The sequence below is a fragment of the Rhea pennata genome, chromosome Z (genome assembly GCF_028389875.1).
Source record: "Rhea pennata isolate bPtePen1 chromosome Z, bPtePen1.pri, whole genome shotgun sequence".
Taxonomy (NCBI): Eukaryota; Metazoa; Chordata; class Aves; order Rheiformes; family Rheidae; genus Rhea; species Rhea pennata.
This window is the reverse complement of record NC_084702.1, coordinates 26,020,348-26,045,656: the sequence shown is the minus strand read 5'-3', so window position 1 is coordinate 26,045,656 and position 25,309 is coordinate 26,020,348. Positions and strand designations below refer to the sequence as shown.

The following is a 25,309-nucleotide window of genomic DNA, read 5'->3' as shown; positions in this document are numbered from 1 at the left end:
GGCTCTATTTCATGTCATTCAGCTGATGTTAGTGCAACATCTCCACAGTTTCTACAGTGCATCCTAGTCTCTTCATGTGTCAGTGTTTAAAGACTTTGGGATTGGCTACAATCATCTTTCAGATTACCTTACTATTGACTTTTAGGACAAAACACAGACTATGGCTGTACAAGTTTAGAATTGCAAGCAATAGGCTCAATGTATACACTGACAATCTGTCCCACTTCAGTTTTCTTACAGTATTACAGAGGCTGACACAATTCTTTCTACGAACAAACAACCACAAAAAAGTGGAGAACAGATACAGAGGTGATGACTGATAGTTCTTCCAAAAAAATTTCTCAGAAAGCTGTTCCGAAGGTTCTGGAAAAGTGTATGACAAGTGTCCAAATGCAAGAAACAGGATGTGAAAGACATGAGAAGAGACTGAGGTGAAGATGGAGAGGAAATAATCAATAAAGGCCATCTAAATGCGACAAAAAATGGCAGAGTCTTCCAAGACCAAATTGATTATTTAATACGATAATTAAATTAAACTAGATTAATCATTTCTGTCAAAATATGGATCCTAAAAACCTTTCACAGTTATTTTTGTTTTGCTAAGTTATTCCTTTCAGAAAAAGAATTTTGAAATGCTTCTCATCAACACTTTTCTGTTGCATAGATAGGTTTCGATTTTTGTACAGAAAAGCATTTGTTGATTTGGGTCAAAGCTATTTAGATTTTTACCTAAAAATAGGAAAGTATACTTTAATTTTAACAAAAAAAAAAAGATTTGCTTCCTTGTGTTTTTATGCATTATCTTACACTAAGCAGAGCAGAGCAATAAGTAAACTAGAGGTGCTAGAGTAGGCGAATACCATTTTTTCCTTTCAGAATTCAGCAGTTGCTTCAGTGAACCTTTATGGGCTGACGGTTTCATTCTGGGACAGGTAAAAACCTTATGCGTGCTTGACCTATTCTAGCTCTGCTCACAAATATAACAGATTCTGTATCTTGATCAAATTCCAAAATCTGTATTTAATGACTTTACCTAACTTCTCAAGGCAGTAGCAGTCTCTATGTTTCCATAGATATTGAATTTTTGAAAAGTGGCTGATTATTCTCCTGGAAGAGTAAGTGTGCTATTTTTAGCCATGGCAGAGACTCACAGAATAGAGTTGGAAAGCAGATATGCCAGCAGATAATTTGTTAAAATTATATTAATAATTGACAATATTCACAGATATGTAAACAATGGACCTCTGCTGCAAAAGTGAGCATGTGCATCCAGTTTGTTAAAGCCCATTTTTTATGGAAGACGGGTGGTCTTTAAGGTTTCTTTTCAGGGAACAAGACTCTGAAGTGCACCTTCAAAGAAATCAAGAGAGAGTGCAGTTATGCTATGACATGATAGATATATTCCTTTAGACTAATAGAAGGATAATCAGCCGTATATTTTTGTACTTGTACCAAATCTGCAGTACATCAAATGATAGCAGAGTCCAGGGCCTGTAGAGTATCATGCTTTTCCCAGATGCCAATAAGAAAACAATGAGTGGCCCCTCTGTATGTTGATAATGATGACTTTCTGAAGGAATAATGAAGACTCTTCTGAGGAGATCGGTATCTGCATCATATTCCTGACTGTACCTTCTCCAGTGGAAGAATTAAATGAGACTACTCAGAAACAGTGAGAGACAATGATTTGGAAGCAATTGCAACAAAACCCTGGGTAAGCTGTGAGTTTTAGAATTGATGTGACTGTACACCTAAGGAAGCCTTACACTGTCATAGGGTAATACTAGGAACTATGATGAGCAAGATGTCTAGGTGATTGATTTCATCTGTCTGCCAATTCCAGTATTGCTGTACTACTTTTACTACAATAGAGTTACAACACTGTGTTAAAAGGAGTCTCAAAAAACACCTGCAAGGAGATTACAATCCAGTGATTCTGCTTCTCTTACACTTTCCTTGTTTTCTCCTTTCTGCAGGAGCAGAAAACAGAATGTATACCTATTCTGCAGGTTAGCGTATGAATGGCCGGCAGCACCCGCAAGAGTAACTTCAGCGAAAACCATACTCAGCCTTCAAAAGCTGATGCTAAGGAACACACAGTGAACCAGGAAACTATATGGACTAGAGCTGCCAAGCTCTTAAAACTCTCAAAGAAACACACAACAACTGAGACTTTTCAAAAGTTATAAAAGCAAAAGGCACTGCCCTGGCACTGGAACAATGACTATCCACTTGTTCTATTTCTAGCTGCTGCTCTGAAGTAAAGACACACTAAATCTCAATAAAAAAATTAAAAGCAAACACAGTCAAACATCTTTTTTTAACCTAGACTAAGTTTAAGAAATGGCTGGATGGAATCTTCCTAAAACCTTTTTTAAAGCAAGTTACATAGCCAAATGCTTAGCTCTTTGGCAAGGTTATATGTAACTGAAAACACGACCTAAAAATGTAAAATACTGGGCAACCTTAACTCAGGGAAGAACTTCCAACTGAATCTCAACCTAATAACTGAAATTGCCTAAGTGGCACTGGTGGTTAAAGCTCTAGAGAAACACAGGTTCTAAATTAAACATTTATTTATGTTTACACTTTTCAAATATCTCATCACTAAGAATATTACTTTAAAGCTACTCCAAAAATGAAAAGATTCACAAAAGATTTCTAACTCACAGTCTTTAAATTTCCCTTTTCTAACAGACAGTTCATCAACTGAACAAAGACGTGGCCAAGGCTGATGTACTTAAACTGATAACTTCTCACCTTCTCTTACTCTGGGATCCTACATATGAAGGCATTTCCACTGTTTGCTTCAACTTTCTTACCACCTTTAGCCTCTGATTATATTCACAGATAAACAACCTCCTCATAACTGGGACAAAATTCTCTCCTGTCTTTGAAGACACGAGAAGTATGTTCTCTGTATGCAAAACTGCACCCAACCAGTCAGTATACTGCTTTTCTCCCCTCTTGATGGAGTCTCTGTAAGAAAATCAATCAATATGGGAAGTGCTGCAAGTATCTAGTCAGTTTACAGAAATTTGAAGTCTCTTTCTCCAACATGCCTGACCCCTTGCAATTTGAACTCAGGCTATCTTTCATCTCAGCGATTATACTCAGTTTTACTGCCTTTTAAAAAAACGAGGTGCATTGTCCTCCTCTGAATGGATCAGTTGCTACCAGGATTTACTGAAATTCTTTATCTGTTCCCAGCACTACCTTGTTTTAGCCTTGTCTTCATATGGGAAAAGACAAGTGAAGTATACAGCTCATCTGAAGAGAGTCCTGTGGAAAAACAGTTTCCCTCCAGAGCTATCCCATAGAGAAAAAAGCATACAAAAAGTAGATTAATACTTCCACTTCAGGTGCTATTTCTAACTCATGTACCTGCAGTTTATCATGTCGGAACTGGAAAACACACATATATTGGCTTACCAACAGTGGAACGTGCAGTTTGCTTAGGTATGTATAACTTTTTCTTTTGGCAGCACTAAAGCAATATAAAACTTCTTTTATTCGGCTTCTCCTAGGAACATGGCACAAAGCCCACTGGAAAAGATGCGTCATACTGATTGTCTCTTCTGATTGTGATTCATACAAATCCTGAATCCAAACCTTTATCAATGAGAAAGGTCTTTTTGATGTCAATAGTAGACAGCACTAAGTAATGCCAACAGTTTATTTTCAGAATACTGCTCCCTGTCTAAATACTTTACACTCGTAACTGTTGGTTTACAACTAGCAAGATTCAGCATTGTATAATGAATATGAAAAAGGTGCAATACACAAGCAAGCATTTATTCATAGCACCTAAGGGGATACTAAATTCACTGGGAAATTCACAGATGAAACAAGCAACTACCTGAATACCACAAAACCCCATAAAATATAAAGAATATGAGATAGCTTTCTTTGTGTGAAATAAAAGTTTCATACCTATATTTCTGCATTATGCCCCAACAGGATACCAAATAAGTATTTTAAAACTCAGTTAAAACTTTGGTTCCTGAAGAAAAACTTGCCATTTGATATTCCGATAGTGGACTGAAAAAGTCGTTCATACGAAAGATGTGTTCGCATCACACTAAAATAGGGTCCTATGTACACCACCTTCCCCAAACTCTTTGTTGTCAGGATTTCAGGAGCAGATTCCATTTGGAAAAGCAAAGGAAGTAGAAGAATCAAATCAGCAGACAAGTAAGAGAACTAGGTCCTGTATCAGCTATTTGAGGCTTATCAAAGCAAGAAAGTGGCAGGTTGGAGTGGAAATCGGTTTTGCTCATTTTCCACTGGTTTAATGTATCTTTGCTCATGAGTTAAAGCAACATCTTGGCTGTTCAAGCTCATACCCAGGCGAGGCTAGTACTCTCCAAGCCCCCTGATGTCTCCCAGACATAGAAGTTCGCTTCTGGGGAAAACTGACCTCTTGGGTTCAATAGTCTTCCACTGCATAGTTTATGGAATCCATTTTTTCCAGTATGTAGTGGAATAAAACTGTACATTACTCCAGAAATATTCAAAAAGTGTTCAGAAGTACTCCAATTTACTGAATGAAAAGCATAACTAACCTTGCAAAACCCTTTTCCAACTAATCTTAAAAAAACTCATATAAACATCAGTGTTACTAGCACAGATATTAATATAGACTTTAAGGAAGAATCTATGCAATTTAAGCCTGTATCTGAAGGAAAATTAGTTCCAGTTAAGCCCCTAAGCTTTTTTGCATTTCCTGATGGTGTCTTTATTCAGAAGGTTAGCTGTAAGTACTCACAGGCAAGGAAAGTTAGTGAATGGAATGCGAATGAGGTGGTGAAATGCATGAGAAGCTTGTTTATGGTATCATTAATATCATCTGTATTTCTTCAGAAACATAGCCTAAGATAGTTATGAAAATAAGTGAGGATCTTCCATTTACGGAAATTAAACATAATTTGAAAAAAGGCGAAACTGACGCATTTTCACCCTGAATCTCTCGTAGTATCATGGAACAGCGCACTTCAAATATAAAAAGTTACTAGGATTATATACACGTACTGGCATATTTTGCCTCCAGCACTACATGTGAACTTTCAAGAGATTCTTTTTTTTTTGTTCCTAAGATACCTGTTATCCTAGCAACTATTAATTTAGAAAAAAAATTACTAATCCACAGGCAATATCCTCCATTTCCCAATAATACACTTAGACAGTGAGTACACCTAGAACAAAGGTACACTTTACATATAAAGTGCAAGTTTCTCAGTTTACATTAAGACATCACAGTCAGCAGTAGCTTAGCTGTAGGTACTGTGTGCAATAATTCTTTGAAATTTTCAGTTATAACAATGATTTGTTAGAAAATGCTCACAAAACAGCATCCAGAAATACAAATTGCAAATTATAAACAAAGTCAATTCATTAAAAAGTAATCATAAAAATTTTCAGCAGAATAAAGTCTTGGTGCATGCAATTTTATCTGTATAAGCAGATTGTTTAGAATGAACTTAAGTATTTTACAACTGAGATTGAGAAGATTGAAAAGAGTGTTTTTTGAAATAATAGCATTACATTAATTTTTCAAATAGTTTTTTTCTAACTATTGCATTAAGAAAGTCTAATTATAAGATACAAGCATCTCACTAATTAAGATTATATCAGCTTTTCAATTACAATCTCTTATTTTCATGACTGTAACTCAGCAACAAAAATATATTCTGTTTTGAATACTGGACCGTCGTTTCTCCAAAAAAGCAACTTTAAAAACTAAACCTGCAGCTACAACTGACATACAATTTGAATTGACTATTGTGCACAGAAGTTTTACGTTCTTCAAAGGAACTGCATACCCTCAAAGGAGACTGACAGTCCTCAGAATATAACAGAATTGATCTCTTACCATTTAGAAACCTCTGAATTTAAGCAGGATTTGGGGTTGAGTACTACAATTTAGACCTCCATGTATCATCCAACAGAGCATGCAGTATTGCAAAAGGTTCCAAAGAACAAATTACTTGATAAATCTCCTATATTTCCGCTGTTCCGTAAATATGCTATTGATAAGAGATTAGATGCAGAGAGAAAAATCTTGCAGTCAACAGAATGCCTATAAAATACAAATTTTCTGTGCTAAAGGTAAAAGGACTAAGGAGTTGCATTTATGTATGTTTTTTAGAACTTAATCTATTAGAAAAGATAGTCTTCTCATTTCAACACGCAGAAGTTGTGAATTTTTACTTTTCATACTGTATTATTTTGTGTTCATACTAGCCTAGTAAAGTCCTAGTACTCTTTTTTACATTCCAGAGTGGATGCTGCAAAAAGGAGCCTGACAAATGCAAGAAGCAACCTACAGTAGCCTGCAGAGTACAGCAGATCCTGGGCAGCACTCTGAGGGTACCTTAAGCCACTATGAGGACTCTTTAAGCCATTCAGTGGAAACCACCTGTGCTCACCACCATTTCAAGTTATTTCAACACTTTGAGTACTCTGCCTTCATCACTACGGTATCACCTTTCCTGCATGTAAGGTGAACGCACTGATCTTTCCTGACTTTAGAAGGATACCGTGAATTTCTAATACACAGAGTATCTAAAGCACTTTGAGATCCTTGGGGAAAAGGTGCCAGGTAGGTGAGAAAAATCCACCTGTATGATTAATTTTTTTTTTCCAGAGTATAGCTCAGATCTTACTTTGCTTCCAGTGCCAGTGCAATGATGCCTGCAGCCATAGGTGCAGAGGCTGAGGTTCCCGTATGGCTGTCTGTGCAGCGCTGCCTCAGGTCTGTGGTGATCTGGAAGAAATTGAATGTGTGAAATTTAGAACACAGCTTCAGAAATCATAACAGGTTTCATTTGCTTGGATGAGTTGCATGTAAGCAGAGGGTATTTTCTTCTTTCATCACAAAGAAGGAAAAAAAGCCTTCTGAGTACATGATTTTAGATGTTCATTTTCTACTCAGAGCTTGAAGACGTTTGTGAACTTGAAGATCGTGTTCTCCGTGTCGCTCTGAAAACATAAGTTAGTCTCAGTTTTTTTTTTCATGGCATGATCAACAAAATATGTGCAAACTTGAAAAACATGCACAGGGTTTTATAACAGAATGGTTAGAACTCTGCTCTTCTCTTACTTGGCATTTATAGAGCACTTCCCATCCAAGAATCTCAAAGTGCTTTACAAATTGGAATGAATTAAACCTCACAGTGTTCCCATCACACAGATTGGTTATGCCCATTTTTAAGACTGTAAAGAGGTACAGTCAGATTAATAGGGTTGCCTGAAGTCACAGTGGAAGTATGTGATAGAATACAATACAGTTACTTTCATGTTAATTGTGTATTTAATCTACAGTCCCTTCTTTTCTTCCTTATGTAGTAATTCATGTGAAATCAAACAATTCATCTAAACAGGTTCATGTAATCACAAATTTGGCTTAGAGACAGTCAATTAGCTATCTGCAGATTTAAATTGTTATATATCACTTAATTATACACGACTATGTTTTAATATATGATCTTAGTGGCATCATAAAGCCATAATATGCAATACTAACTGAAAAGACACAGTCCTGTGCGTGGTGTTAAGATGTTCCTACTTCATAAAGAATTTTAGGTATACACTTTCTCTAAGGCAATAAATCACACACAAAAACATATTCACTCTGAAGTTGCTTCTTTCAAGCAAGATTAATCTAAAGTGATTCTAGTCTAAACTTTTCTTTCTTGAAAAGAGGTTATTTTTGCAAAAGCAAGGCATTGGAGACAAGAAGTCACAACCACCTAACATGTTCAGGCAAAATCTATGCAGATGTTTCCATTTGATCTAGTTCACGAGTGTTATACTATACCTGCAACAGAGACACCAGCACAAACACAGGGAAAGGAGTGGATCACAGGAACCAAATGGGAACCAAAGCACACAGAAAACTACAAGAGGTGTAAAAATATCTCTCCAGCTTTGAAACCAGAGGCTACTGAAAGTAGGATCTTAAAAAATAGCCACCTACCATCTGAGCACATTACAAACAACTGCAAATAGGACATACAAGTTTTATACATATACATTCATAATATTCAGTAGTATATGTATTACATAGTTAGTATAAGGCTGCTGAAATGTTTAATGACATGTAAACACATGCAGGCTAACACAAAGGACTTCCATAGAAGAAGTTCACAGGACCTATGAAGTGATTGTTGAAAGCAAGTAGTGACTAAGTGACATAAAATGGAAGGTTCTAGACCTTGAAAAATAAGGATTAAAGCATTTATAACATTTACGATGTCATACTCTTAAATTACTGGACTTAGCAAAGGCCAGAGTCAAGGATACTGAAGTCTAGAAAGAACCTTGTTTTCGCTATTATTTAATATCTTTCATATATGTATACGCATCTTTTTTTCATCTTTTACCATCTTTTACCAACAAAAAAGGTGATCCCTATAAATAAAATGCTCATATCATTTCTTTATCTCTTGCCTCCCCTCCTTCACGAATTTAGACAAGGAAAATTAACGGAAAACGTTTCTACAAGCACATTCCATACATTCCCTGAAAATGTTAAGACATGGAACTGCAGCACGAACTTTCCCATGACTACACTGCCTATGCGTGCAGATGCAAGAAGTGGTTTTGGAGGTGAGATGAAAACGGCCAAGGTTTATAGGATGATATGCACACAAATAGTGGCATGAACGCATCAGGTATCCCCTTTGAAGAAACAATGGCCAAAGCAAATGGTGGGGAGTAGAAAGGAGACTGGAGAAAAAAGGAGAGCAGAAAGAGGGACTGGTCCATGCTTGTCCCATTCAAGGAACTTGTCCCCTGCCAAGAAGCGGTGCTTCTTGTCCACTTTCCAAAGAGGACTAAAGGACATTGGTGCCTGCAGGAGTTCAGATAGGGAGAAGTGCCCCCATAACTACTTTGTATTAAGTGACAGCCTCATGCATGTTCTGTGTTTCTCGTCCTCTGGAAGAGGAACACATTTCAGTTTTTATTGCCCATATGGATATCAAGCACAATAAAAACACGACATCTCTTTATTCTGTGATGGGGTCTTCTGTCCCGAACAGACATTGTGGCTGCAGTCTGCACTACAGCCCCTTATGCCTCTCTTCTGCACAGCAAATATTTCATCAGAAAATGTGTAAAGAAAGCTTCCTAAGTGGAAATCCTATCTGAGCCATTTTAAAGGGAAGTTACTGCTGACAGGAGCTGAGATGCCCAAAGATCTAAGGCATGCTTTTGGCACTATGGAGTCATTGTCAGAAATACTTTGTCTACTGCTCAAAAAAAAAAAAAAAAAAAAAAAAAAAAAAAAGAGAGAAAGAGAGAGAGAGAGAGAGAACAGGACCATCATCAGGTGAGTGAATTTTGAGAAGAAAAAATGATGCTCCAGATTCCTGAACCACAGGAGGGCAACATCATTAATCACACCGAAAGGATGTGACACTGGACAGCCCCATGAAGCTGTCACTAGTGTCTGTGAGCTGTCATTCCACAGCCATTTCTGAATCTTTTGTTGAGTATAACACATTTATATGCTTCAAATACTGTAACAACTGCTGATCTATGAAAATGCCAATCGGATTTACCCACAATTAGTCCATGTAATATTTCTAGGCCCTAAATTATATGTACTTCTACCTCTTCTGAATCAACCAGATTTGACTGAGGGCAATGACAGTGTTTCTGCTACTGGTGTAGTTTAATCAGCATGAGATTAAAAGCCTAGGACACCTTGATGAAAGTCAGATAAATGTTACAGTAGTCATCAAAAGGTACTGTAATCCTTACCATATGTGTAAGTCAGGCAGCTTTCAGAAAATGCACAGATTTATTAAAGAAAAACTGTAGAAACATATCACAATAGTTTTGTAAAAGTAATTTGCTCTGGAGATTTAAGGAGATGTTACTCCTGAGCAGTTATTATTAAGGTTGTAACGTCAATCTTCTCAGAGTTTCATCTACTGAGAGGTTCATGACTGAGGTCAAACACAGGATTTTCCTTAGCAGAGAACACACTCACTCTTCCTGTCCTAAGCCTCTTATTCACTAACATTTCATATTTCATGATTTCAGCCTTCTGAACTGATTGAATTGTTTTTTACTTGCTGCTGTAATATCCCACGATACGCTGATTTCTACCAGCCTGTGCCCTTAAAGTGACAAGGTTTAACAAAAAAACTTCTGCTCCTTCCCATGTCCTTAGTGTATCTTTACCTACTCAACAGTGAAGGTGCCACGTTGTACCTTCATACTCTGCAGGAGCTTCTGAATAAGACTAGATTATTTGTTTGTATTTTAAGAACTGAGATGTTATTTGTTGATATTTGTTTCAAGTGCTGTTTAAAGCAAAAGTTGGTCAGCAAGACAGAAATAGATCTTAAAAGAGAAAAAAAATCAGCAGACTGTTTTATGGAGTAAAGAAATAGTAACTATAGATGGAGCTTTTAGAAGATTAGTCACGTGCAACAGGTTTACACATTTTATCTGTGAAGTATTTTTACCTATCAATTCACTAATGCTTTCAAAGATTATTTTAAAAAGGAATTCAAATGAATTGTGATGCATTTGTGCAACATCTTTGACACATTCAAGGCCCAGATAAATAACTATAGCTAGGTGGTACTGAACATATTCTAAGATGCTTATTCTAAGTATAATGCAAAGCTGCATGGGCCTGAGTGGGGAAACTATCTTCCAAGGTTGTCCTGCATTCAAAATATCAGAAAAGAGAATAGGAAAAATGCGCTGACAAAAGTATGTCTTTGGCTATTACTTCTACACTTGCTCTCTTCTGAAAGACAACCTCCATAATGAAGTATATTTTTATAGTCTTTATCTAGCCTTTATTTGCATTTGTTCCAGAGGGTGAGTTTCTATATCTGTGCCAGTGCTTTGCAGATGCACTTGAAAAGACCTAGAAATAATACAGGCTCTTATCTCTAACTGTCTAAGTAAAAGGCATACATGCAACTTCCTCTGAAAAATGTTTGTATGCTTTGGTTGCCTATAATGCAGTCAACAGTTGGAAACTCAGTCCATTATGGGCAAACATTTACCAGAATACAATTTGGTGTGGAATACAGTTTGGTGTGGCATCAAGTTGGTGAGTAGGCTCCTTGGGCTGCTGACAGCAGGACTCATGCAAGATGCTAACATCAGTGTATGCTTCACTGTAACTCTTAGCTCAAACTGTTACAAACCAGAATTTGTTGTCATTTACTTTAATCTAAGGTCAGTAAAAATAAGCTGCGTGTGGAAGAGTAGTGTAGAGCAGATTATTCTCTTATTTACTAAGCTAATTATGATCATACAAGACTGAAAAACCTTCAAAATTGGCAAATCTCCTAAAATTATGCTACAAGCTGCATTTGTAATAATTATAAAAACATGTGGTAACATGAAAAGGGGAAAAGGAGTCCCTAGATACTTATAAAAGTGTGGGTGTTTTTATTAATTCACTTTGAAGCCAAAACATTTAGTAAAAATTTTTACTTGTCCCCTTCTAATCCATGCAATCAGTACCTAACATGTTCACTTGGTGACGGGGTATCCAGCTCATAATACACTCTGCACATATTGGATAGAAAAATAGAAGTTTTTTTTTAAAAAAAGACATTAGAACTAGAGACATCTAATGAAAAATAAAGAATTGCATAATCTGACACTGTAAAGTAGCATCCATGAACTATAAAGTAGTAGCCATAAACTGTCCCTTAACATCACATCAACTTTTCTGTACTACTACGTTGCAGATTCTCATATGACATCAGATTTTGTTCTCAGTTACATATGAATAAATGAGTGCACTAATTTTGATTGCAAATCTCACATCAGGTCACATTTTTTTCCCCCTGATTTACTGCAGTAGTTCTTATTTTCTTCTATTTTGAATATCAGAGTCCCACTTTCATAAACTGAACCATGATATGACTTGATCAAATACTGTTACTATTTTCATGTAATGGCATGAACTTTGGCCTCTTCATAGCAAATTTGTGTATTGCATTTAAGTTCATATGCATTCTTGTACTGAAAACCTCGGAAGTTCAACATATGATAGCATATCATCTTGCTAAACTATGTTGCATCTGCTAAATGTTTAGAAAATTATAAAGATAGCCACGGGATCTCTGCAGCCAATTCTGTATCACTTCTAAAGCTCACTAATGAAAGTGTATATTTGTGTCACTTTAACATTACAATCTCACTCTCAATCATTCCGTGATTCTGTGAAGTTCGCTGGAGGTGAGCTCCTATCTTTAAATGTCATCGTGAAGAAGCCCTACAATCCAGCTGATAAAGTCCTGAAGCCATAATAAAGACACACAAATTCTCTTTTCCACTGTCAGTCTAGCAGCAACTTGGGCAAGTCACAGTGCTCTGTGGTAACTGGATGCAACAGTGCTGAGTGTCGTAGTGTCCAGCCCTAAACCTTCCTGCCAATTAGCATCTTTTCTGTCTCTTAGGCACACCAGTTTCCTGCATGTACTGTGAGAAAATCAGGCTCCTACCAAAAGGATCTCAGAAATCAGAAAAAAATAAATGCAGATACTTCCACAAAAAAATTCTTTAAAAAGTGGGAAGGTTAAGAGATAAGCCCTCACTCTGCAAACAAGCGAAAGAACAATCCCAGAACTGCTAAAAACCTATTTTAGAAACCAGAAATGACAGAGATCCATATTCTAATTCATGTTCTCTCTCTGTTTTAGAGCACCGACTTGAACCTATGACCTGGGGGAATATTCTAACCACCAGTCACTCCATCAATATTTTCTGTCTCTTTGGGACTCTTCTATCATATATCAATATTTCAACATTCATGAAGCCAACAGGAAAGAATTTGGAGAATTGAAATTTAACATTCAACTTTGGTTGTATCATTACTTGCCACTTTACATTTACTGCAAGCTCTAGATTTGTTTCCAGAAGGATAGGAAGATAATTTCTACCTCATAAAGGGTAGCAATCTAAACAAGAGGTAAGATATGATCATGAAATAGATGTATGATTCAACAATAAAAATGAGCACACATCTTCTTTTTCCTAGACTCTTTTAGCATTTTATAACCGTTGAAAAACTTTGTGCTTAAAATTTTCAGTTCTGTGTTCTGTTCAGCTCATGTTTCAATTGAGAATTCATTCCAAAGGAAATGAGGCTTGATAGGTCTTTTGGAGAAATGAATTTTAGTAGACAACTTGGAGAAGAGGATGAAGATGTCATCATTATTGCTTTCAAAATGATTGCTCATGCTATAAGCAAGAGATGCATGGGTGAGAGCAACACTCCTGTCTCCATGTGTGGGTGTATACGTGTTGAAAGGACTTGGAAAAGTTGCAGCTAGTACCTGTAACTGCTCAGTACTCTTAGTTTAAAGGGTTGGTTCCACAATTTCACATCATTTCTCACTAGGCTCTGGCATAATGGGAGCACAGGGTTATTCTCATATATAATAACTGGTATTATGTATACATAATCTGCATACAATGCAGATATAGAAAGCTTTGCATTGCACTGAACGTTCACTGCTCTGCTTTGTCACTGATGGTGTTGCAAGGGGGAACAAGCTGCCTTCAAATGCAAAGTACCAGCAGAAAACACCTTGAGCTAGGTTATGTGCTTTGGAAGCCAGTTGGTAACATAGCACAGGGAAGAGTGGTGGATGGCCTATTTATGGTCTGACACTCTCACATTTGTGATCAGGGAATCATTTGGCAGGCCCATCAGGTTTTTTGGCTCAGGAGCAGTCAGGGTCTAAATTAAGTTCTAGTAAATGAAGGGTCAAGAGACTTGGGTAAACTTTTATGGCTGTTAAGCACGCATATGCTTTTACCATTCAGTGTGCACAATCAGGAACTTACACTACTGCTGTAATTTAAAGTTGCCATATGTAGCTGGATCACTCCCCAAAGAACAGAGGATATGATTATTAAAAATAATCAATACCTGAAGAATCGATGGATTTCAATTAAAAGGTATTTTTGCTTACCTGTAATACTCAGGCTTAGATCTCAAATGGAGGCTCCAAATTGAGAACACTTTAAAGCAGCATATCTTTACATCTTTTCAATAATGTTCATGTAAAATCTCTTCAATGCTTCCCTAATTCTGGTATAATGTCAATTCATTTGGTGTATAACAACCGATCATTTATTTGTAAAGTATGTCTTTCAAAAACCTTACAGTAAAATATAAATCTGCAAATCATAGAATCACAGAATCAGTAAGGTTGGAAGAGATCACCCAGATCATCTCGTCCAACCCCCCGCCTCCTCTGCTCAGCAGGGTCACCTAGAGTATGTTAGACAGGGTTGCATCCAGGCGGGCCTTGAATATCTCCAGACAAGGAGACTCCACAACCTCTCTGGGCAACCTGATCCAGTGCTCCGTCACTCTCACAGGAAAGAAATCCCCCCTCACATTCAGGCGGAACTGCCTGTGCTTCAATTTCTGCCCATTGCTTCTTGTCCTGTCACATGGGACAACGGAAAAGAGTTTGTCCCCATCCCCTTGACACCCTCCCTTCAGGTACTTGTACACATTGATCAGATCCCCCCTCAGTCTTCTCTTCCCCAGGCTAAACAGGCCCAGCTCTCGCAGCCATTCCTAATATGGGCACAATTTCATAAATTCTGTGATGAGTATTATACTTTGGTAAACTAAAAAATGATTCAGCTTAATTCTCTTTGTTCTATTTTCATAAGAAAGTCTACAACAATGAAGGTGAGAAAACCTCCAAGTGTTTTCAGTGCTAGCGTAAGTTAAAAGGGCGAAATGTTTAAAAAATAAGCAATGCTGCCTACAGAATTGGTAACATTGTAAAAGTAGAAAGTCCATGCTAATTGAAAACAATGGAAGACAATGATCAAGAAAACCGTAGCTATTCAGGAATCAGAGGAATGCACAAAAATGAAATCAGATAAGCAGAAAACTACAAATGAGGACTAAGAAACATAAAGTCATTTTACTAGACTTAAGAGAAAATTGAGAAAGGATATACTGGTCCAGAAACAGGTAATCAGAAGTGAAAGAAATAATAAATAAACAAATATGAATGGATAAAAGATGAAGTGGATAGCAATGAATAAAAATTAGAGGACAGAAGCTGCATAAAAATGGTAAGGAAAGACAAAGCACAAATGGTGAAGCCTACAACAAGAGCATAATAAAACATGAAGAATATTTTATTTTTAAATATATCAAAATCACAAGAGCTCCCAAAACAGCACTACTTTAATTGTACAGAAATAACAGAATAGTTCTAGTACTGTAGAGAAAATAGATATTGCACTAAATATTCTATTTTTGGAAAAAATCAAAATAAAGTTTTCAGAGCATAAAAAGATAATAAACCATCTTCCTATTTATAACTATTACAGCCACTATTTAAATCAACAAGTTGGAAAGCATCAAAGACTTTCACAAGAGCTTTTATACCGTATTATTGATTTTCGTCTTGAAAAACTGGCGAAGTTCCAGAAGACTGAAAGAAAACCAGCAGTGTCAATATTTTGAAAGGGCAAGCAGTATTGTCCTTATAATTTCACCTATTTGCCAGGTTTTTATCTAGTATAAAGAGACTGATGTAGTATTTAAACTAATTATTAGTTAATTAATTAGTAATATATTTAATGTTGGATAACATGTGCTGCTGTAAAAAGAGCATGCTGAATTAGTGCAAAATCTATGACAAGATCAAATGCCTGGAAGTTGAAGCCAGAAGAATGCGGATAGCAAGTAAGTGAAACATTTTAATGGATGTGGGTAATTAAAACAGCTTACTCTAGATTTTAGTGGATTCTCTGTCACTGGAAATTTTGAAAGTAAGATGGAATGTGTTTGTAAAAATTATTTTTGATTTGACCACAACCACTGCACTTGCAGAAGGATTCAGGGAAGAATAACCCATAGACAGGGTTATGCAAGAGGTCAGACTGGAGAATCATAATTGTTTCTGTTCACCTTAAATTATGTCAGTCTGACTTAAACAAGAAAAAGATATTAGTGAAGGTCTTTTAAAGGACAGTAGAATGAATTTAATCATGGAAGTGAGGAATGCTATGAAGCTGACTAATTTCTTTTCTTTATTATTATTTATCAGGGAGAAAAGAAACATGCTAGGAAGAGATAAGGTTTCTGTGGAGAGAAGTAAGTAAAGAACAGAAAAATTACTGGAACGAAGAAGTACCTCAGAACAAGTTTAAAACAAAAATTAGATCATCTGAGAATAAGGAAGGTTCCAAGAAGGGATGGCCAGCATCCCAGAATCCTGAAAGACAAGGCAGACAGTATTAAAAAAAATAGTTGCAAGATTATTTAACTCCTCACTGACAGCAAGAGAGGTATCTACTAAGAACTAGAAAGAGCCAATATAAAACCCCTACTTAAAAAGAGAACATGGTGGGTGGCACCTACCTAAATTTTCTGTTTAAGAAGAAATAAGGATCTGTAAGTTCTATACCAGAATTACTAAGTCAGGAAGAAGACCATGCTTAACAAACCTTATTAATCCTAATAAAAGGGTTTAAAAGGCTAAAGAGAGTAGTAGCAAAATATATCAAATGCACTCAATTTGAAAAAAGCCAATATACAATAACATACAAATACTAGTGATACTGATAGATTATTAAAGAGAATTAAAGAGGATTAAAGCAGCTCCTGGCTCTCTCACCAAGAGGAGAACATAATGGTAAATGGATGCACCCATTTAGGTATGAAATCAGAAACTGTAGTGAAGATCAGCACCAAACGTAATCTTGTTTAAAATAGGTGTGCTACTAGAAATAGGCAGCAATATGAATAATAACTGAGTATCAATGAATATCAAAGAGGAATGATGCTGGATCCAAATAAACCTGAGATACCAGGGAGTTAGTCAGGAAAATTGCTTCTAAATTCATGCACATAAAGTATGAAAACAAATCAAATCTGGATTAAAAACAAAAGAGAATATGTTCTGATGCCTACTGAAAGGTTGCAGGGTATTCGTCAGGAAACAAACCTGTTTTGCTGTCAATGGTAGTAAGATCTTCGAAAGCATCACTCAGAGCTTGCAGCAATTAGGTTAGCAGAAAAATCTAGTATCAGGCCACAATTAAGTTAGCAGAAAAACCTAGCATCCATCTGCAGCATGCAGAGATACCCCTGTTGGCTTCAAATTACTACCTTCAGAATTGGAAGCTGTATGGTGACAACAACTTAATAACACTTGGGCTAAATAAACTTGCCCAAATAAGATTTTTTTTCTACCAGTCCATTTAAACAGCATAAATAAGCTATTTCTCCGTCCTTCCCTCAAAAGTCATAATCCAAAATACAATTTATGTAAAAATAATAAAAAAAAACATACTATTTTCCTGTCGTAGGATTCCCCACTGCTGTATGTTGTAGCTAACGTGGATGCACATTCTTCCAGATACCAAGGCTTCTTCCCACTTTCAGCTGTGCTGCTTATGGAGATAGTGTAGATGCTATTGGTGTAGCCATCACAGGAGCAATGGTCTCGACTCCTTCCACCATTTCCAGATGCCCAAACAAAAACTGAGCCTAAACCTCTTCGTCCCTGTTTGGAAATGATACAAAAGATTTGATTAACAGTTGTTCTTTTTCCCCTCACCTAATAGGTCTTTCTCCCCAAAAGGCATTTGAAGAAAGAGAGACAGCAGAATAGCTCACTGAGAAGGATCTGAAATAAAAATAGGTCTAGCAGAGTTCAGAGTCAGAAGTCAGAAAAAGGAGGATGAACACAGCTTTAGAAGCCAAACTTCTATGCAGCTTCTTCTTGTTGCTCAGCATCTATGGCGTCCAGCCTTACCAATAAAGATAAAGACTCAAAGAGCAGGCATTAAGACAGCATACTAGGTTGAAGGAGGAAAAGTAGCAGCCTACTTGCAACCCTTTGTAATGTATAGTACCTTTCTTTTTACTAGGGCTCTTAGATGTTTGTTCTTGGATTGACTAGTGACTCTTGCTATTGTTTGGCAGCACTATATTTCGGGACACAGCATAATAGTTTCACAAATCTTATAAATCAGTGAATCACAGAATAGCTGAGGTGGGAAGGAACCTCTGGAGGCCATTCATTCCAACCCATCTAGACCATTGCAGATGTGAAACGCACAACGCTATATAAAAGCAAAAACTGACAAAAAGAGCCTTAAAATCGATTATTATCAAGCACTAAAATGTCAAGTCATCAAGATATTCAAATATATGAATATCTGGGCAAGTTAGCTAAGCATATTCATAATTTCAGAGGAGGACTTAAAATAGGTAACCTAACCTTCATATCAATACACCAAAGTTAATCAGCATCCATAATGAATCAAGATGTATTTTTGATGGTATAGTACTCTTAAATAGGCCTTGGTGTGAAAAGTGAAGATAATCAACAACCTATATTGCTAACATCTAAAAGGGAATTACCTCTTTTATATATACACATTTCATGAAGGCAAATGAAATTCAGATTCATGCAATTTGCATGGTCTGCATTAATTATCAGCATTCATGACCTGGAAGCACTCTGCCATTAGTTCTGATAAAAAGGTTCACTGAAGGACTAAACTTGTGTTTGATTACCCCAAGTTACATCACCTTGGTTTGTATCACATTCCCTCAAAGCAATGGAACATCCGCTTATATCACAATTAAGCTAATAATCTCATTAATACCTCACTGGTTTGCAATTCATTATGTAATATATGCCTGGTTTCTGTAAGTGGCAGGCCCACTCCTACGTGTAAGTTAATATTCTAAAGAGTACAGCACTACTTTCTATGCACAAATTAATTGCTTGGCCATTTGCAGAGTTCATTTGTTTTTTTTTTCTAAACAGAGTGCGTTTGTGTACCATGAGTGACACAAACACATCTGTTGGACATCTACCAGGTTGACCTTAAACAATTACTCATTTAAAGAGTCATTTCATCCAGATGCGCAGAGGGCTTTCATTAGAGCATTTCGTGCTGAGTGTTGCTGAACCTATGTCAGTGTAAGACAAAAAACCTTGCAATTCACATTTCAGGCTTAAGGTCCCAAATACGGATGAATTTTATTTTGTGAGTTTAATAGAAGTATAGTACCTAAAGAGGCTCTTCTTTCCAGCACAGTAAGTTAAGTATCAAATTCTCCTGACTAGTGTTTACATAAGATTATGTCTCTAAAATCCAATTTCTCATTAAAAAAAGAAAAAAGCATTTGAAGTAGAGAAAAAAATCCCAGAGTGCCAAGTTAAATGTATTATGAAATCTACATTCTCAGACGAGATCAGTCTGAGCAACCAGGAATTGTAGTTATTTCAACTTCTTTCTCTTCCTTTAATTGATCCTACCTACTACATTGATTAAAAAGATACAAAATAATAAACTTTTGTTGCTGTTTTAAATGCTAGGCTTTTTGAGGTGCTCTATTCGTAACTTAGAGCTCTCCCTCCCCACATTATGAACTCCAGTCAAATCAAAATCCTCTTTTAGGGTTGGGCTTCTTGTTCTAGGTGTTCTTCTGAGCTGGCTGGGTCAGGTCTAGGGCCTCCTGAAGGCAGTGGGACTTATCTTGCTAATTTCAGTGGGCTCAAACTGGTTTATGAACCACTTGTCTTCTCTTCCATTCTACTGTTGGGTCATCTCCCTTTAGAGATCATTATTTCTCACCCCTCTATCCCTGAAAAAATCTGATGAGATGAAAGAAAGGGGAACTGGAAAGATTAATTCAGGCATATTCATCCATTTATTATCTCATCAGATAAAGGAGGCAGAAATTAGGGTCCTCTGCATGTTTCTTGGGAGTACGATGGAGGATTACACAAAAGACATGCTACTTCACCACTCTGGTGTGCTCCTGCTTTATTTTTGCTAGTTGTGTTTTGGTTTGATCCCATAAACTCTTGCAATTAGACCACTCTTTCCATCAGTATTCTATTATTTGTTGTCTTCTACATCTTCTATGGCTGTTTTTGGCTTGTCTGTCAATTCTGACATCTCCTTCAGAGCCATGTACACATTCCTGTCTGATCCTAGACCACTCGTAAAAAATAACTCCTCTCTCTTAACACACACACACACACACACTCTTACAATGTAATACATGTTTAGGTAAGTGGAATACACAATACAAAATATTTCACATAGATGCACTTCCAGCTTCCAGTTCAGTCAATATATTCTATCAAAACTTTTCTGATGAATTTTCACAGCAGTGTTGGTTAGCAGAATTTTACATTTTTTTTTCTTCTTAAGTGTTCCCCCAAAGCTAGTACATTAACTGGAGGTAAGGTACCAACATTTGGCCAGAGCGATGCCTATGGGAAATTCAGACTAACCCACGGATAGAACCAAGAAAGAAGAAATAGGAATTCAGGGTAATCAAACCACAGATCCAAGGAGGAGAAGAATAGAATTCATCTTAACTTTTTGTAAAAAAGTCTGTCTCCCACATTTTTTAAAAATGTGTTAAAAATGATTTCTCAAAAAAATATGCATACAAAAAAACCTTCTCAATAATAGTCCACCTGTAATTTTTCGCTGTAATCATTGGTTGTGTTTGGCTAATCAGTCTGCAAACAACAGTATAACATGATTTGTCCCATTCCTACACTGAGTACTGTTTCACAGCAAGCTAGGACTGTACTTCATGTAAATTGCAGGAGCGCCCTTGAATTGTTAGCTCTTTGCATAGAAAGTATGGTACATTTCTTTAGATGCACACTTATGCTACCATACTAATTACAAAAAATGAGCTGTAAAAACAGATATATGAATATATTTTCAGGTTTGAATGTTCCAGTTCAACAATCCTGCTGGAAACATGTTGGATGTTAGAAATTCTGTAGTGCAGTATTTAAAAATAACAAACACCAATTTAAATTTTAATAGTAATGACAGGGCACTAAAAATAACCAACAGCTATCTGCACCTGAACTGACCTTAACGCGCTAAGTTACTTCATAAACAAATTGATACAATTTTCTTTTAAATTAATGCCTTCTGCAAACATATAAAGTATCATCTTTGTTGTCCCAATGAAAAATAAGTACCAGACGCATTGCCTAATGGAAGAAAAATATTCTCTAACACATACATAGAAAGAATTCCAATTCCTCTAAAACATTGCAATATAGTACGTTTAACAACTTGGCGTTTCACAGAAAACAACAGCATTACCTTCAGTCTAGAAAAATGCTAAAGAGCTTGTTCCTAAAAGCTGCTTGGCAAAGTAAATGGCAAGCTTAAAAAAATAAGTAAATGAAAACCCAAACTAAATTCAACCTGACCAAAATAATGTATCAAATAAATAAATTCTGGTTTTCATTTACTGCCTATTGTTAAACTACCATTTGGTTTCCTCCTTCTCTCTGTTTCCTCACTGGTAATTCAATAGACCCAGTCATGCTAAGAAAATTATAAACTTGCTAGTAACTCTGTATATCAAACAAGTAATTAGAGCAACAGCATCAGCTGTCCTACTGTATGTGAATGCTATTTCCAACTGGTCTCCTTTCAATACATAAAGTTAAATAACAGACATTTGGACTGTGTTACAAAGTGAAGCTAAACACACATGCAAGGCACTCTGTAGCTTTCACTGTTTGTTTAAATCTATCATTTGTCATGTGCCAGATGCCCAAGGGTGTCAAGATGAAAACTCAAGTCTTGAGCTGCCAAAGAAGCTGTGTCTCGTTAATTACTTAAAAGTGAAGGTGTGTTTACAGACCATATGGGTACAACTTAGACAAAAGTAAAAGAGTTAGTGAGTTATGGCAGAGACATGGACTGGGATGGAGCAGGACTGCAGCACGATATCCTAAGGGCTAGTTCCAGTGATGTTAAAAACGTGTTAACTCTTTCTTCAGGCACAGCATTGTATCTGCTGTGTTCTTGCACAGGCAGTGCTACTGACTCCCTCTCACGGTGTTCATAGCTGCACTCATGCTTGTCAATGGGCTAGACCATTGCGAAATGTTCCCCTGTTTTTTATTTCTTCCTTAAATTGCATAAAACATCAGACTGTTAATAAGAAGAAAAATCAACCTCTCCATTTTGAAAAAAGTGCTTCACTGATAACTAAGACTTACTATTTACTTAGTCATAGTCCAATTTTCTAGTATATTTCCTGGGAAAAGCTATTGTGCACAATACACAGCTCAAGATCCTGAATGAAAAGGGTCTTGCACTCAATTCATTGATATAAAGGCTCCAGTGTTGAGACTGCACCTGTAAAACCATGACACAACATCTTGGGGCAGACCCACTTTCTTCTGGCAATATTTCCTTTCCCTTGGTCAGCAATTTGCAAGTGGGAGGGGAGAAAAGTGATACGAAAGCTTTTTTTTTTTTCTTTCTTTCTTTTCCCCCAGTTTGACAGCACAAAGGGCTAGGCTGCCAAGAATGAGAGCCAGTATGAACATTTTCATAATGACATCTGCAGAATTTCCAACACTGTTAAAAGACTTCTCTGACTGCATGCATATATTTGTGCATGTCTGTGTGTTTATGTGTTTGTACATCTAAAACACATCCTTACGAGTGACCACCTTAGCAGCACTATTATTAGGTAGAGGTCTTCACACATTAGTCTAAGGATGATCAGCAGCCCACGTATTTCCAAGCTGCTTGTGCAACAGACTTCCATCTAATAAAAATAGTTTCCACCTATCAGGTCCAAGGGAGCAAAATTTAATCATACTGTTTTACAAAGTTTAGGTTGGCCACCTATTCACTGCTTTACAAGTCAAGCTGCCTTAATCTGCCCTGCAAATCCTGACACTTTCCTGTCAGTGCTGTGGGTGGGAACTGAGCTCCACTAATAACCCTCTCTGTCTCCTGGGTCAGTTTTGCTATCTCTAAGGAAGCGATCAGATTTACCGCAAGACCAGAAAGAAAACAAGGAGCTGGAAATGCAGAGGAGCACAGAACCACGGACCTAGAGAAATTAGACAAACAAGGGCTCTAGTCAGGGAGAGGCAATTTGGCACCAATACAACAGAAATCCCACACCCTGGAGCAGAAAACAAATCACGCAAATATAAAACGGAGAGAGACGGAGACGCACCCTATCCACATCTAGGGTCTGAATTTTAATTTCCTCTATTCTCCCTAAAACTGTTCTAAAATTACGTTAAGCTTCCAAGAACAAGCACTACTGCCGGGAAGTGAGAATGATCATGATTGGGAAACTGGAAATGGAGCGTGTGAGATGACATCTTTCTTTATAAACTAATTCCCCAGGTGGAAATGTGCATAACTCAGAATTGTGGAGAAGAAGTCAGTACTCAAGTCCAGCGCTCTCCGAATGACACACATGCTAGGGACTGGATACTGTTGCCTTGCAGAGAGGCGAGATGCCAGTCTCCTGACTGGCAGCATTTTGCTATTGAGAAGCAGCATCTCCCAGCTCCTGCTGAGTTTCTACTGGCACACTTAACCTCTAATTTGGGAAAGAAAAATACTGTCTGGCACACTACCTATAAACATTTGCTGACTCTTCTGTAGACTGCACAATGCTCTCAAACAGGTCTCTCTCTAGAACAGAAAATTGATTAAGCTGAGAGCCCCTGACAGCAATTCTGAAGTGCTATCAGAAGAAGAGACAGTCAAACAAAATTTTTTAAATTAAAATAATCTTTTCTGTGGGTATTAAAAGCAAAAATTCATGAGCAAAAGGAAAAGTTTCAGACACCATGAATGCTGTTGAGGCATCCATGCGCTCAGAAAAAAATGCACATTTGTGCATCAGATCTTTAAAACTGTGGGGTTAATGGATCTTAGAAGAAATGAGCATTATGTACGTACACCTAACATGCTTGATGGAATGTCTAAAAAATAAGTCCTGTGCTTTTATATTAGCATTCCCATTTTTACTCTTAGGAAAACTAGGAAGTCAAGAAAGACTCTCCTAGATAACAACAGAGGAAAAACATACGCAGTACACATACAATATAGCAAATCTATTATATTTCTAAAAAGCAATGATTATCTTACATTGTTGCAAAGGCAAGTTAATGACAGTATAATTAAGCTTTTTGGCTACTACTGAACAAACTTCTTTACTAAGAAAAAGAACAATAAAATCTTGACAAGATCATGACAAAAAGAAAGAAAAACATATTATGTTAGCTCATACAATGGGATACCTTCAAAAGATTGAAGTGTGAAAATATTTTATGTGCACATAAAAAATAATGTATTGAATAACCACAAGCAACCATGCATTAATGTAGTAATTACTGGGACATATCAGTGGAATGTTTCAACATGCATCCTTACATGTCGTGTATTTTTTATTTTACTCTTCACTAGAACAACAGCTTAAACAGCTCCAAGATATTCCCCACAGAGCTATAATTAGGCTTAAAGTGCAACCAAAAGAAGTGTTGGCTGAAACTTGAAATCTGAACCTGTGGAATGCTGGAATGAATTTCTCATTTTCCTAAACAAAATATAGCCAGCTACAAGGCTGTATGAGCTGCAGATCCGGTTTAGGCTATCTCTCCATATGATCATTCCAATTGTTGTTTTTGCTGATGTTGTTACTGGGATGAAACAGGTTGTATAAATCTGTGACAAGAGTTAGGTTTTCCAAAATTTATGTTACACAAAAAAATTTAATGATAAGTGAAACTGTCTCTGCACACAAAGCCAAAGTAAACAGGCACTGTACAAAAAGATATCTGTGTTGCACTTGGACAAGAGACGGATTTCACCTTGCTATTCTGCAGAGAAGATTCAAGGCAGATTTCATCACCTTAACACTACTGCCTGATTAAACTCTGATTAGAAAGGAGTCTGTGGCTACCAGATCCATAAAATGGTAGTTTCAGGTTTTTATACCACTCTTGCTTATAGAAGGCTTCAGGTTTTCCAGTGTCCACAGAACTTTTGAAGAATTTTCTGCAAATCTAGCTCTTTTCAATAGATGAGCAGAAAATAAAGCTGCATCACAGATACTTCCCACCTGCATAGTGAGAACTGCAGTAACCCCCTTGTTCAGTCAGTCTGCTCTAGTATTTGGTTTGGGAAGAAACACCAAAGCCACTTGGGTTTTGGGCAAACTTATTGCTCTCGCTGTCTTACACCCTACATTTCTGTTAAATTCTACATAAAGAATATTCTTGAGGCCAAACTTCCAGGCATTTGGCTTGCAGAAATCTTTTTTTTTCCTACATGATGCATAGAAATGTACAGATTCTGCTGCTGTTCAAGTTCTAACAGTTTTGTGAGGAAAGGGGACAAGTGAGCTGTCCATACAAAGAAATCAGATTCATATTTCAAAAAATGCACCTTCTGAAATGCATATACTTCAAGTGCATCAGAAGAGACCCATTTTGCCAAAGCT

General features: G+C 36.9%; 1 protein-coding gene across 3 annotated transcripts in view; it reads right to left on the bottom strand.

Moving 5' to 3' along the window:
* PCSK5 (proprotein convertase subtilisin/kexin type 5) overlaps positions 1-25,309 on the bottom strand; it is a 248,593-nt gene that overhangs the window by 108,897 nt on the left and 114,387 nt on the right. For all 3 annotated transcript variants that reach the window (XM_062599429.1, XM_062599430.1, XM_062599431.1), the window contains exons 8-9: positions 17,328-17,540; positions 6,666-6,766 (exon numbers count right to left, since the gene is read on the bottom strand). In XM_062599429.1, coding sequence (XP_062455413.1) covers positions 6,666-6,766; positions 17,328-17,540 — 314 coding nt within the window. The remainder of the gene's footprint in view (positions 1-6,665; positions 6,767-17,327; positions 17,541-25,309) is intronic.